The sequence below is a fragment of the Gorilla gorilla genome, chromosome 3 (assembly GCF_029281585.2).
Source record: "Gorilla gorilla gorilla isolate KB3781 chromosome 3, NHGRI_mGorGor1-v2.1_pri, whole genome shotgun sequence".
NCBI classification, from domain to species: Eukaryota; Metazoa; Chordata; class Mammalia; order Primates; family Hominidae; genus Gorilla; species Gorilla gorilla.
Genome location: NC_073227.2, coordinates 47,538,586 through 47,551,061, shown reverse-complemented (window position 1 = coordinate 47,551,061; position 12,476 = coordinate 47,538,586). Strand labels below are relative to the sequence as shown.

Below are 12,476 nucleotides of genomic sequence, written 5' to 3'. Positions count from 1 at the left end.
CAGATCCAGGAGACCGAAACCCGAGGGCGGCGCTCCAGGGTGCTGAGGAGACCGGAAAGGCGGCCAGGACCTTCCGGTCGCCTCGGCCCACCACCCACCCAGTGTCTGCGCAGCCCTAAAGCCTGGCAGACGCGGAGCGCACGCGGCCTTTGCCTCGGCCAGGACAGGGCAGCGGGGAGAGGGCTGCTAGACAACAATTCTTGACCCCTCCTCGACCCACGACCGCCGGGTAGGCGCGCAAAGGGCCTACACCTGCGGCGCGCCCCCGTCCCCTGGTCCAGCGGACACGCCACGCACGCAGCCCCGCCCAGCGCCGCTCGCGGTAGGGGCGGAGCCGCTGAGCTGGCTAAAGCGGATTTGCCCAGCTCGGCCAGGGGCGGGGCAGGCCCTCCCAACCAGGACAGCCCCAGTCTCCCCGCCTCTGAGCCCTGAAGGAAATAGAGACCCGGCCCTGGGCCTTGTGTAGGGGGAGGGGGAGCTAGGAAGCAGCTGAGGGCAGAGTCCAGGAGGGCCTGGCTGCGGGGGAATGAAGCCTCCGCCTTCTCAGGCAAAAGCCTTTAAATACGGGCTCAGGCCCGGGACTCAGAGTGTAACGCGTGGCAGCCTGAGGGAGGGGCGTGCGCCGAGAGGGAGCTCAGACGGAGCGGGGCGCGGGTGGAGAAGCTGCGGCGGCGCGGCCCGTAGGAAGGTGCTGTCCGAACGATCGGGATAGGAGTGGTCCCTGCGCTTGCTGCTGGGAAGTGGGTAAGCGCCGCTCCCGGGCTGGCCCCGCCGCCCGGGCGGGATGCTCCCAGGTCTGGGCGGGATGTGGAGGGAGCGGAGCTGGGGTGTGCGCGCTGCTCCCGGTCGCTCGCTGCGCTGGGTCCCGGGCTTCCCGTCTCACGACCTTCGTCTCTTTGGGGCTTAGGGCGGGAACCGCATTTTGGAATTGCTGTCCTGGGGATGTGGTCGTCTGGGCTTCTTATTCAAGACTCGTGAGTCTTCCAGCCCCTTCTCTTTCTGCCTTTACCCACTTTCCTGACTTGGATGAGATTTCCCTGCCGCCTCCAAAGCCGAACGCCCACCACAGGAAGCGGTTCTCTCGTTGGGGACCTCATTTTGGCCGCAGAGTCGTAGTCTTTTGTTTGTGTTTAAGAGTCCGCTCACCTGAGGGGCTCCTGCTTTTCTCATGCCGCCCCTCTTAAGAAACCAAAGAGAAACGAAGCCAGAAAGTCCTCTTGAGAGCAAAATACTAAGACTGTCGTGATATCTGTCCGGGATGTCCTGGAATCCATTGTTGGCCCCCTACACCACAGAATTGCTCTGTTTGATGTCGGGGAAGGCCTTTCCTGGGTGCCTCGGGAGACCATGTTTGTGTGAGATCTTGAAAAATTATACGTCCTATAAATATATAGGAAGATAACTTAGTAGGGTTAGGAATTCTACTATAGAGAAAAGAGGGGTTCCCTGATAGGGATCTATTCATGGGCATACAGAGCAGTAACTGTCTATCGACAGACCTCAAAGACACAGTGAACCTTTGAGTTTCTTCAAATCCCTTAAGAAATGGAGAACAGTAGTCTTTCTTCAGGGGGGTTCTGGAAATGAAAGAGCTGACTGTCTGCTCTGAGATGTGCTTATTAGTGGCCAGGATCCAGTTTAAGGTAAGGGGTAGACAACCCTGATTGAAAAGATCTCATTTCTTCTCCCGTTGCTGTACTCCTTTTTCTAACAAAATCTATAACTGGATAAGCATAATCCATCTTCCTTCTTGTTTACTTCCACAGCTTTACATGATAACCCTTAGACATGAAATTAATACCGGCTTTCTTACTGATTAAATATTTTTCTCTGGTCAGGCATCTTTTACTGTTTAATTTCTGGAAATGATTAAAATGTGTGAAGCTGATGTATCCAACTATAATGCCCATCGTTAGCTCCTGGGTACCTATGCAAAATATGCTGTAGAGAGCTGGGGCTAGAAGGATTATATTCCGTTTAGATTGTAGTAGGGCATTTGTTATTTGTTAGTGACCCCTTCTGGGTTGGAATGTTTATTTGAATTTATGAAATTTTACATGAAGAGTAGTTTTGGAACGGTTTGGTTTGTTGTGACTCTCCCAAAATACAGAGGTAAAAACTCATTTCAAAATAACCCATTTAATAAGGAAACACTCCTATGTCTCTGACAGCAGAATAGAGGGCCAGAGGGTACATAAAAGTAGAAATAGAAAATGGGGGCCGGGCGTGGTGGCTCACGCCTGTAATCCCAGCACATTGGGAGGCCGAGACGGGCGGATCACGAGGTCAGGAAATCGAGACCATCCTGGCTAACATGGTGAAATCCCGTCTCTATTAAAAATACAAAAAAAATTAGCCGGGCGCAGTGGCGGGCGCCTGTAGTCCCAGCTACTCGGGAGGCTGAGGCAGGAGAATGGCATGAACCTGGGAGGCGGAGCTTGCAGTGAGCCGAGATTGCGCCACTGCACTCCAGCCTGGGCAACTGAGCGAGACTACGTCTCAAAAAAAAAAAAAAAAAAAAAGAAAGAAAAAGAAAAAAAGAAAATGGGGCTGGGCGCAGTGGCTCACGCCTGTAATCCCAGCACTTTGGGAGGCCGAGGTGGATGGATCACCTGAGGTCAGGAGTTCGAGACCAGCCTGGCCAATATGGTGAAACCCCATCTCTACTAAATATATAAAAACTAGCTGGGCGTGGTGGTGGGCACCTGTAATCCCAGCTACTCGGGAGGCTGAGGCAGGAGAATTGCTTGAACCCAGGAGACGGAGGTTGCAGTGAGCCGGCATGGTGCCACTGCACTCCAGCGTCGGTGACAGTGAGACTCCGTCTCAAAAAGAAAAAAGAAATAAAAAATGGAGTTGGCAGACATCTGTGTCATGCAAAGTGTGTCACTAACACTATGTCAGACTCCATGTTAAAGCTTATTGAAGATTTTATTGAAACTTCCAAGTGAGCATTTATTTGGACTTGCACAGATTGTACATCAGCCTTTTCATTGATTCTCCCATTGTCATCGGTAAGCCGTATTTCATGGGAAATAGCAAGGCGAGAATACCCAAAATAAAGCTTGTGTAAAACACATCCAGTTCTGTGATACAAGTTCACCTGCCATCAGTAGTCTATCCCAGCTGATGTACGTAAAGCAAGTTGAAATGTGGTCTCACAATCAAGGCAGATAAGAAGTAACTCTGGGGAAACATGCTGAAGTTCTTTAGGTAACTCAAAAAAAGAACTTGGCCAGATGCGATGGCTCACAACTGTAATCCCAACACTTTGGGAGGCTGAGGCAGGTGGATCAACTGAGGTCAGGAGCTTGAGACCAGCCTGGCCCACATGGTGAAACCCTGTCTCTAGAAAAAATACAAAAATTAGCTGGACATGGTGGTGGACACCTGTAGTCCCAGGTACTTGGTACTTGGGAGGCTAGGTGGGAGACTCACTTGAACCTGGGAGGCGGAGGCTGCGGTGAGCCCAGATTGTGCTGTTGCACTCCAGCCTGGGCAACAGAGTGAGACCTTGTGTCAGGAAAAAAAAAAAGTTGATAGTATTCTGGTCAATTACTGCAAAAATACTATGATCGGCAATCTGAACTAAAGCTATTTACACAGAAGTCTTCATCTCAAAAAGAGAGGCCCTTGTGGAGAGTTACTCATTCATTCAATTAATAATCATTGAGAGGCTGCTATTCTAGGAGTCAAGGATACAGCAGGGAGCAGCAGCGAATAACTGTTAGCCTGGCTGTGCCTTATTAAACTATGAACTCCTTAAGCCCAGGAGCTGCAACGAGTAGACACTGATTCTACATTTAATAAATGTGTTAGCAGAACCTGTCCTGGTTGAGATTAAGAGTAAAGGCTGCCCTAATAACCTTTTGGCTAGGAGATTAAGTGGTAACCCTAAAAGATCCTCTGGTCCAACATTACTTTGAGATTCTACTCTTTAGGTATTCTAGATATACTGGGTTTAATTAAGTGAAAAAAGCCAGGTGTTAATAGTATATCTGGTATTCTATTGAATTTAGAAAGACAAGATTATTAGAATATATATGTATATTTACTTGTAGCTGGGAGGATATACAAGAAAACGGATTGCTTGTGTGGAAGCAAAGTAGGGGATAGCAAAGTAGATAAGGAAGGGGTTGGAGTGAGACTTCTCGTGTGTACCTTGTTACAACAGATTTAATTTTGAACCATATGAACATTATTCAGAATCAATAATTTTTTATTTTTTTTGAGATGGAGTTTCGTGCTTGTTGCCCAGGCTGGAGTGCAACATGGCACGATCTCAGCTCACTGCAACCTCCGCCTCCCGGGTTCAAGCGATTCTTCTGCCTCAGCCTCCCAAGTAGCTGGGATTACAGGCATGTGCCACCATGCCCCGCTAATTTTGTATTTTTAGTAGAGACGGGGTTTTGTCATGTTGATCAGGCTGGTCTTGAACTCCTGACCTCAGGTGATCCACCCTCCTCGGCCTCCCAAAGTGCTGGGATTACAGGCATGAGCCACCGTGCCTGGCCAGAATAAATAATTTTTAAAAATTTATTTCATATGGCTAAGAATACTATTTGAATACAGATTCAAATAGAATACTGTTCTATTTAATTGAATCATATAATTCAAAATTCTGTCCATTTTTACTATTTTACCAAAATTCTATTTCTTTTAATCGTTTTTTATAAGTCATGAGGGGCCTGGCACAGTGGCTCGTGCCTGTAATGCTAGCACTTTGTGAGGCTGAGGCAGGCAGATTGCATGAGCTCAGGAGTTCAAGACCAGCCTGGGCAACATGGCAAAACCCTGTCTCTACTAAAAATACAAAAATTAATCTGGTGTGGTGGCATGCACCTGTAGTCCCAGCTACTTGGCGGGCTGAGGCACGAGAATCAAACCCAGGAGGCGGAGGTTGTAATAAGTGCAGCTGAGATGGTGCCACTGCACTTCAGCCTGTGTGACAAAGTGAGATTCTGTCTCAAAAAAAATAAATACCGTGGTGGCTCATGCCTGTAATCCCAGCACTTTTGGAGGCTGAGGTGGGCGGATCACGAGGTCAAGAAATCCAGACCATCCTGACCAACATGGTGAAACCCCATCTCTACTAAAAATACAAAAATTAGCTGGGCATGGTAGTGTGTGCCTGTAGTCCCAGCTACTCGTTAGGCTGAGGCAGGAGAACTGCTTGAACCCAGGAGACGGAGGTTGCAGTGAGCCGAGATCACATCATTGTACTCTAGCCTGGCGACAGAGCAAGACTCTGTCTCATTAAAAAAAAAAAAAAAAAAAGTCATGAGGGATCAGACTCCATGAGTTGATATCTATACCACTAAATATCAATGTATAAGCCAGATTGGTAGTTTATTAACACAGGCTACAAACAGTCCAGGATACTTACATGGATTAGTCAGCTCATTTTCTTCTAGTAGGGAAATCTATCCAGAGAACCAAACGAAAATTTAGAATATTGTTTAATACAGATTCAAACCAAAAAGAACTGGATAATCTTAATTATATGATTTGTCTTTTTTCATAATAGGGATATTCTTCTTGCCAGGCATTCAAATTAGGCCAGCCTTCCAGAGTGCGTTCTCTGATCCATACAGGAGTATATTAAAAAATTCTTAAACTCTCTGATTACCATTTTCCTTCTCTTTGGAATCTGTGAATGGGTTAGATTAGATGATGTCTGAGGTCTTGGCAAGGCAAAACCATTCTTTGCTTCTAAGAATCTGATCAGTTTGACAGTTCTCATTATAACGGATAAATGAGCATACTTATGTATAAATCAGTTCCTTGTCATTTTGATTAGTGTGAATCAGTTCACCTAATGCTTTTGAAAATCTATCAAAATCTGTGTAACCCACTTTTCTGCTGGCATTGGGAAGAAAAAAAATCTGTGTAACAGCTTTGGTAATTACAGAAATTACATTTTCTTTAACCACCTTATGGTTTCTGATTAAAGTTGAAATGGAGTTTAAGATTATTGCCTAGTACCTAAAAGTAAACTTTGAAAGCCAAAGTAGTGTGTAGGGCATATAATCTCAGAGGCCAATTCTGGACTGTGGAACTAATCTTATTCTATATCATCGTAATCTAAACCTGTTATAAACTCATCTTTGTACGCTAGCATTTATTTAAGCAAGAATTGTACAAGTATGTTCATCCTGGAGCTTTCTCTCAGCAATCAAAGTTGTCCTAGTGTATTATAGACCTAAGGAAGGTTTTACTTTGATTCTTTACTTTCTAAATATTAGGTCATTATAATCTTTGTGGCTCCCCTTCAGTAATATCAGTTACTGTAATTATTTCCATATGTTTCATGCTAGTGCAGCTGAGAACAGGCTAGGTCATCCAACTGGAATGTTATTTTTTAAATCACTATTTCCATAATTCCTCAGAGTGAATGTAGGAAATCTTTCCAGATATCTGTCACCTTGACAGTTTTTATAAAGTGTAATTAATGTACAATATGATTTCTTTAAATTTTCTGTTTTCAATACTAGAACAGTCTTACTGTTTTCCTTCTAGTACAATCATGTTTGAAATTAAGAAGATCTGTTGCATCGGTGCAGGCTATGTTGGAGGACCCACATGTAGTGTCATTGCTCATATGTGTCCTGAAATCAGGGTAACAGTTGTTGATGTCAATGAATCAAGAATCAATGCGTGGAATTCTCCTACACTTCCTATTTATGAGGTAAACATATTAAACAACTCTTTGTTTTTATGCTGTTTGTTTTTTTACTGTCTTTATTCTATCATTTATATGCACTATTAATATAAAAATCTATAACAGCAACTGATAAGAAATTAAATGAAAAAAATCTGGATACAAAACACATGGACATTAAAACACATTACTTCGGGTAATGTGGGTAGGAAAAATGACCAGAAAGAAGTCTATCAGAATGGTGTATTAGTGCAGTGAGATTATGGATAATTTTTTCTCTTTCCTGTTTTCATTTTTTTTTTTTTTTTTTTTTTTTTTTTGAGACGGAGTCTTCCTCTGTCGCCCAGGCTGGAGTGCAATGATGCGAGCTTAGCTCACGGCAACACTCGCCTCACGGGTTCAAACAATTCTGCCTCAGCCTCTTGAGTAGCTGGGATTACAGGCACCCACCACCACACCCAGCTAATTTTTGTATTTTAGTAGAGGTGGGGTTTCACCATGTTGGCCAGGCTGGTCTTGAGCTCCTGAACTCAGGTGATCTGCCCGCCCCGGCCTCCCAAAGTGCTGGGATTACAGGCGTGAGCCACTGCACCTGGCCTTCTTCCCTGTTTCCTAATTTTGTCTGTTAGTATCATTACCATATTATAATAAAATTAAAAAGTGGTATCCTGTAAAAATAAAATAAATACAACTTTTAATAATATTAATATAAATTTAATATATTTTTGGATTATTTTACTAACGTCACATAAACATTAGATGGACAAATGGCATCTTTCATATTTAGAGTTTGGTGCCACAGATATTTTTAACTGGAATTTCAAAATTTTGTGAATTTAGAGAATTTAGAAAAATATGCTTCTAACTATTTTACTGAGCTATCTGGTTTCCTTTTTTTTATTATTTCACTGTAAAATGAGTTCATCATATTATGCTTTTGAAACTCAACAGAAAAGCATTTGAAAATTTGATGGTAGCATTTTCTAGCTAACATTAATATGTTTATATTTTTCCCCAAGAAAAGCTTGGTTATTTTTTATTTGTTTTTTGAGACGGAGTTTCACTCTTGTTGCCTAGGCTGGAGTGCAATGGCCCGATCTTAGCTCACTGCAACACCTGCCTTCCGTGTTCAAGCGATTCTCTTGCCTCAACCTCATTAGTAGCTGGAATTATAGGTGCCAACCACCACTCCCAGCTAATTTTTGTATTTTTAGTAGAGATGAGGTTTCTCCATGTTGGCCAGGGTGGTCCTGAACTCCTGACCTCAGGGGATCGCCCCTCCTCGGCCTCCCAAAGTGCTGGGATTACAGGTGTGAGCCACCATGCCCGGCTAAAGCTTATTTATTTATGACTATTATCAACCATAGACTTTAGTTGCCTTAGACTTTTAGAAGGAAAGTCTCAATCCAGTTTTATCTCTAAGATAGGTCTGCCTGCTATCTATAGGAATATAAGATATGGAAATCTATGAAAAAGCACCTATAGAGTAATAGTCACTCAAAAACACAGATTTACTTATTATATCTGAATCAGATTTAGGATTGAAATATTGGTGGCACGGTGGCTCACACCTGTAATCCTAGCACTTTGGAAGACCAAGGTAGGCGGATTACCTGAGGTCGGGAGTTTAAGACCAGCCTGGCCAACATGGTGAAAGCCCGTCTCTACTAAAAATACAAAAAATTAGCCGGGTGCAGTGGTGTGCACCTATAATCCCAGCTACTCGGGAGGCTGAGGCAGGAGAATCGCTTGTACCCAGGAGGCAGAGGTTGCAGTGAGCCGAGATCACGCCATTGTACTCCAGCCTGGGCTACAGAGCAAGACTTCGTCTCAAAAAAAAAAAAAAAATATATTACTACTATATTTGGTTTAGAGTAATTTTAAAAAATGTTTTAGAAAGATAACTTGATGGTGAGTTCTATAATGCTGATATTGATAAAAGGGTTGCAAGTCATTTGAAACCCCATAAACCATACTTATATCCAAACATTCAGTAATGAATTCTGCCAGCAGTGTATTCTAGTCTTCACAAATAAGCCAGGCATGGTGGCATGGCCTTGTAGTTCTGGCTACTCAGGAGGCTGAGACAGAAGGATCATTTGAGCCAAGGGGGTCAAGTCCAGCCTGGGCAACATAGTGAGACTCCCATCTCCAAATTAAAAAAAAAAAAAAATACGGCCAGGCACAGTGGCTCACACCTGTAATCCCTGCACTTTGGGAAGCCGAGGTGAGCAGTTCACTTCAGGTCATGAGTTCGAAACCAGCCTGGCCAACATGGCAAAACCTCGTCTCTACCAAAAATACAAAAATTAGCCAAGTGTGGTGGCTCACGCCTGTAATCCCAGCTACTCAGGAGGCTGAGGCGAGAGAATTGCTTGAACCTGGGAGGCAGAGGTTGCAGTGAGCTGAGATCGCACCACTATACTCCAGCCTGGTTGACAGAATGAAACTCTGTCTCCGAATAAGTAAATAAATAAATTAGAATAATGACACCCATCAGAATGGTTAAAATGATATTACTGACAATACCAAGTGTTTAGCAATTAGAATTTTATGCACTGCTTGGTAAGAATATAAATTGGTACAGTCACTTGGCAGACATGTTTGATAGTATCTACTAAAGCTGAAAATATAGGCCAGGCACAGTGGCTCATGCTTGTAATCCCAACAGTTTGGGAGGCCGGGCGAGAGGATTGCTTGAGCCCAGGAGTTCAAACCCAGCCTGGGCAACATTGCAAGACCCCTGTTCCTTTTCTTTTTTTTTTTTTTTAAAGGCCAACCGCGGTGGCTCACACCTGTAATCCCAGCACTTTTGGAGGCCGACGCCATCCTGGTCAATATAGTGAAACTTTGTCTCTAAAAAATATTTAAAAATTAACTGGGCATTGTGGCATGTGCTTGTGGTCCCAGCTACTTGAGGAGTTGAGGCAAGAGAATCACTTGAGCCCAGGAGGCTGAGGCTGCAGTGAGCCCTGTTGGCGCCACTGCACTCCAGCCTGGGCAACAAAGTGAGACCCTGTCTCTTGAAAAAATAAAAAAAAACTATTAGTCTGTGACCCAGCAATTCCAAGTGTATATCCAACAGAGATGCATACATATGTGCACTAAAAGACAGAAGGAACAACCTAAATATTAATCAGCAATATAATGGATGCATGAGGCTGGGTGCGGTGGTTCACGCCTGTAATCCCAGCACTTTGGGAGGCTGAGGTGGGCGGATCACCTGAGGTCAGGGGTTCTAAACCAGCCTTGACAACGTGGTGAAATCCCATCTCTACTAAAATAATACAAAAATTAGCCAGGTGTAGTAGCGCATGCCTATAGCCCCAGCTACTCGGGAGGCTGAGGCAGGAGAATCACTTGAACCTGGGTGGGGGAGGTTGCAGTGAGCCGAGATTGCACCACTGCACTCCAGCCTTGGTAACAGAGTGAGACTCCGTCTTAAAAAACAAACAAACAAACAAAAAGAATGGCTACATGAATTATTTTATAATACTGCAACAAAATACTGTACTGTGTTGAAAATCAATGAAACTACTCCTGCACTTAAGAATATGGTTAAAATCTTACAAAAGTAGTGTTGCCAGACACAAAGGAGTACATACTGTATAATTCCATTTGCGTAAGTTTCAAAAACAGGCAAACTAATCTATGATTATAGAATTCAGCAAGATGGTAATTTGGGAATAGTAGTGACTAGGAGAGGGCATACAGTGGGATCTGACTTACTGTTAATGTTCTTTCTTCTCTCATTACATGAATTACTGAGAAAATAGTAGATTCTGTTAATATTTAACAGTTAAAACACTTCCTTTTGTGTTGTCGTATTCATTGAATAGACATTGCTTTTTAAACTTTGTTCATTAAAAAATACAGTTTAGGCTGGGTGTGGTGGCTCACGCCTGTAATCCCAGCACTTTGGGAGGCCAAAGTGGGTGGATCACCTGAGATCAGAAGTTCAAGACCATCCTGGCCAACATGGTGAAACCCCGTCTGTATTTAAAAAAATACAAAAAAAAATTAGATGGGTGTAGTGGCTCGCGCCTGTAATCCCAGCTGCTTGGGAGGCTGAGGCAGGAGAATCGCGTGAACCCAGGAGGTGGAGGTTGCAGTGAGCTGAGATCGCGCCACTGCACTCCAGCCTAGCAACAGAGCGAGACTCTGTCTCAAAAAAAAAAAAAAAAAAAAAAATTTAGTAGTAACTACTTTAAAAAAAAAAACAAAAACAAAATGGATAATTTGCTTTGCTTTTTTTCTGGGTAAAATTTTCATTTTACTGAGGATAATTTTACCCTGTGAAAGGATTTGAGTTCTTCTAATAAAAGTACCATATAAATTCTAAATACCAATTATGATAATTACATAATGAACCTAATAACAGATAGAACCTATATTATTAACTGCTTCTGCATCAGTTTTGGCTTTAATATAATTATGCAAGTCTTCATTTTGAGGTTTTATTATATGTATATGAATTCTGCATTGCTCTGATTTTAGTAACTTTAAATATTAGGAGATTATACACATGACTGAATTAAATTTTATTCTCTGCAAATCCTGACTCTATAAAACTTTTCCCTTATTTTCTAGAATCTAACCAAAATAACCAAGGAAACCCATTACTGTGACTGGTGATGTCATATTCATGGTTGTAGTGGTTCATATATCTTGCTTGTCCTGTTATTTTAATCAAACTAATGGAAATTCAAATGTACATTTTTCACATCCTCCAATTACTTATGTTAAGAGACCTCGGAACCATTGAAGAAAAGGGAGTTGCCTCTATATGTAATGCCAGACCTATGGCCCCTGAAGGGCTTTCACTTTGCTATAGACATAGTTTTCTAAACATCCATAATATTATGGATGGATATTGTTTGAAGTTTCTCCCCTAAGAGTGAGCTTCAGTGGTTTAGGTCTGTTTTCTTTTTGCTTTTTGTTATGGAAGATTTCAAGCATGTAATTAAAGATAATAGTACAATGAATCTCCGTGTGCCCATCATCTTGTTTCAACAGTTATCTACGTGGCCAGTCCTCCTTCCCAACTACCACCATGCTGATTATTTATAATTTCATCCATAAATACTTTATCATGTATCTCTAAAAGATAATTTTGTTTTTCTTTGAGACAGGGCCTTGCTCTGTGGCCCAGGCTGGAGTGCAGTGGCCCGATCTTGGCTCACTGCAACGTCCGCCTCCTGGGCTCAAGTGATCCTCCCACCTCAGCCTCCTGAATAGTTGGGACTACAGGCAAGCGCCACCATGCCCAGCTATTTTTTAAATTTTTTTTAGTAGAAATGGGGTTTCGCCATGTTGCCCAGGCTGGTAGCCCACAATAGTTGGGCTTCAACCAGTATCTATTGGTTGAAGAAACCAGTTTGTTTATTGGCTAGAAATTATCACAGTCTAGGCCAGGCACAGTGGCTCATGCCTGTAATCCCAGCACTTTCGGAGGCTGAGGCGGGTGGATCGCTTAAGGCCAAGAGTTCGAGACCAGCCTGGCCAACATGGAAAAACCCCGTCTCTACCAAAAATACAAAAATTAGCCAGGTATGGTGGTGTGCGCCTGTAATCCCAGCTGCATGGGAGTTTGCAGCACGAGAATCACTTGAACCTGGGAGGTGGATGTTGCAGTGAGACGAGATGGTGCCACTGCACTCCAACCAGGGTGACAGAGCAAGACTGTGTCTCAAAAAAAAGAAATTTTTCAGTCTAGATTTTGCTGGTTCAGTTCCTTGGAGTTTTTCAACTTATTCTTTATTTAATGTAAATTGGTAGTTAGATCTAAAGGTACAGGTCCAATCAGATTTAGGCT

At 43.2% G+C, this 12,476-nt stretch overlaps 1 protein-coding gene across 1 annotated transcript in view; it reads left to right on the top strand.

Moving 5' to 3' along the window:
- Positions 1 to 478: 478 nt before the first annotated feature.
- The window catches only part of UGDH (UDP-glucose 6-dehydrogenase), a 28,800-nt gene continuing 16,802 nt past the window's right edge, over positions 479 to 12,476 (top strand). The window contains exons 1-2 of the mRNA XM_055384808.2: positions 479 to 974; positions 6,520 to 6,688. Of these exons, the coding sequence (XP_055240783.1) occupies positions 943 to 974; positions 6,520 to 6,688 (201 nt within the window). The 5' untranslated portion in view covers positions 479 to 942. The remainder of the gene's footprint in view (positions 975 to 6,519; positions 6,689 to 12,476) is intronic.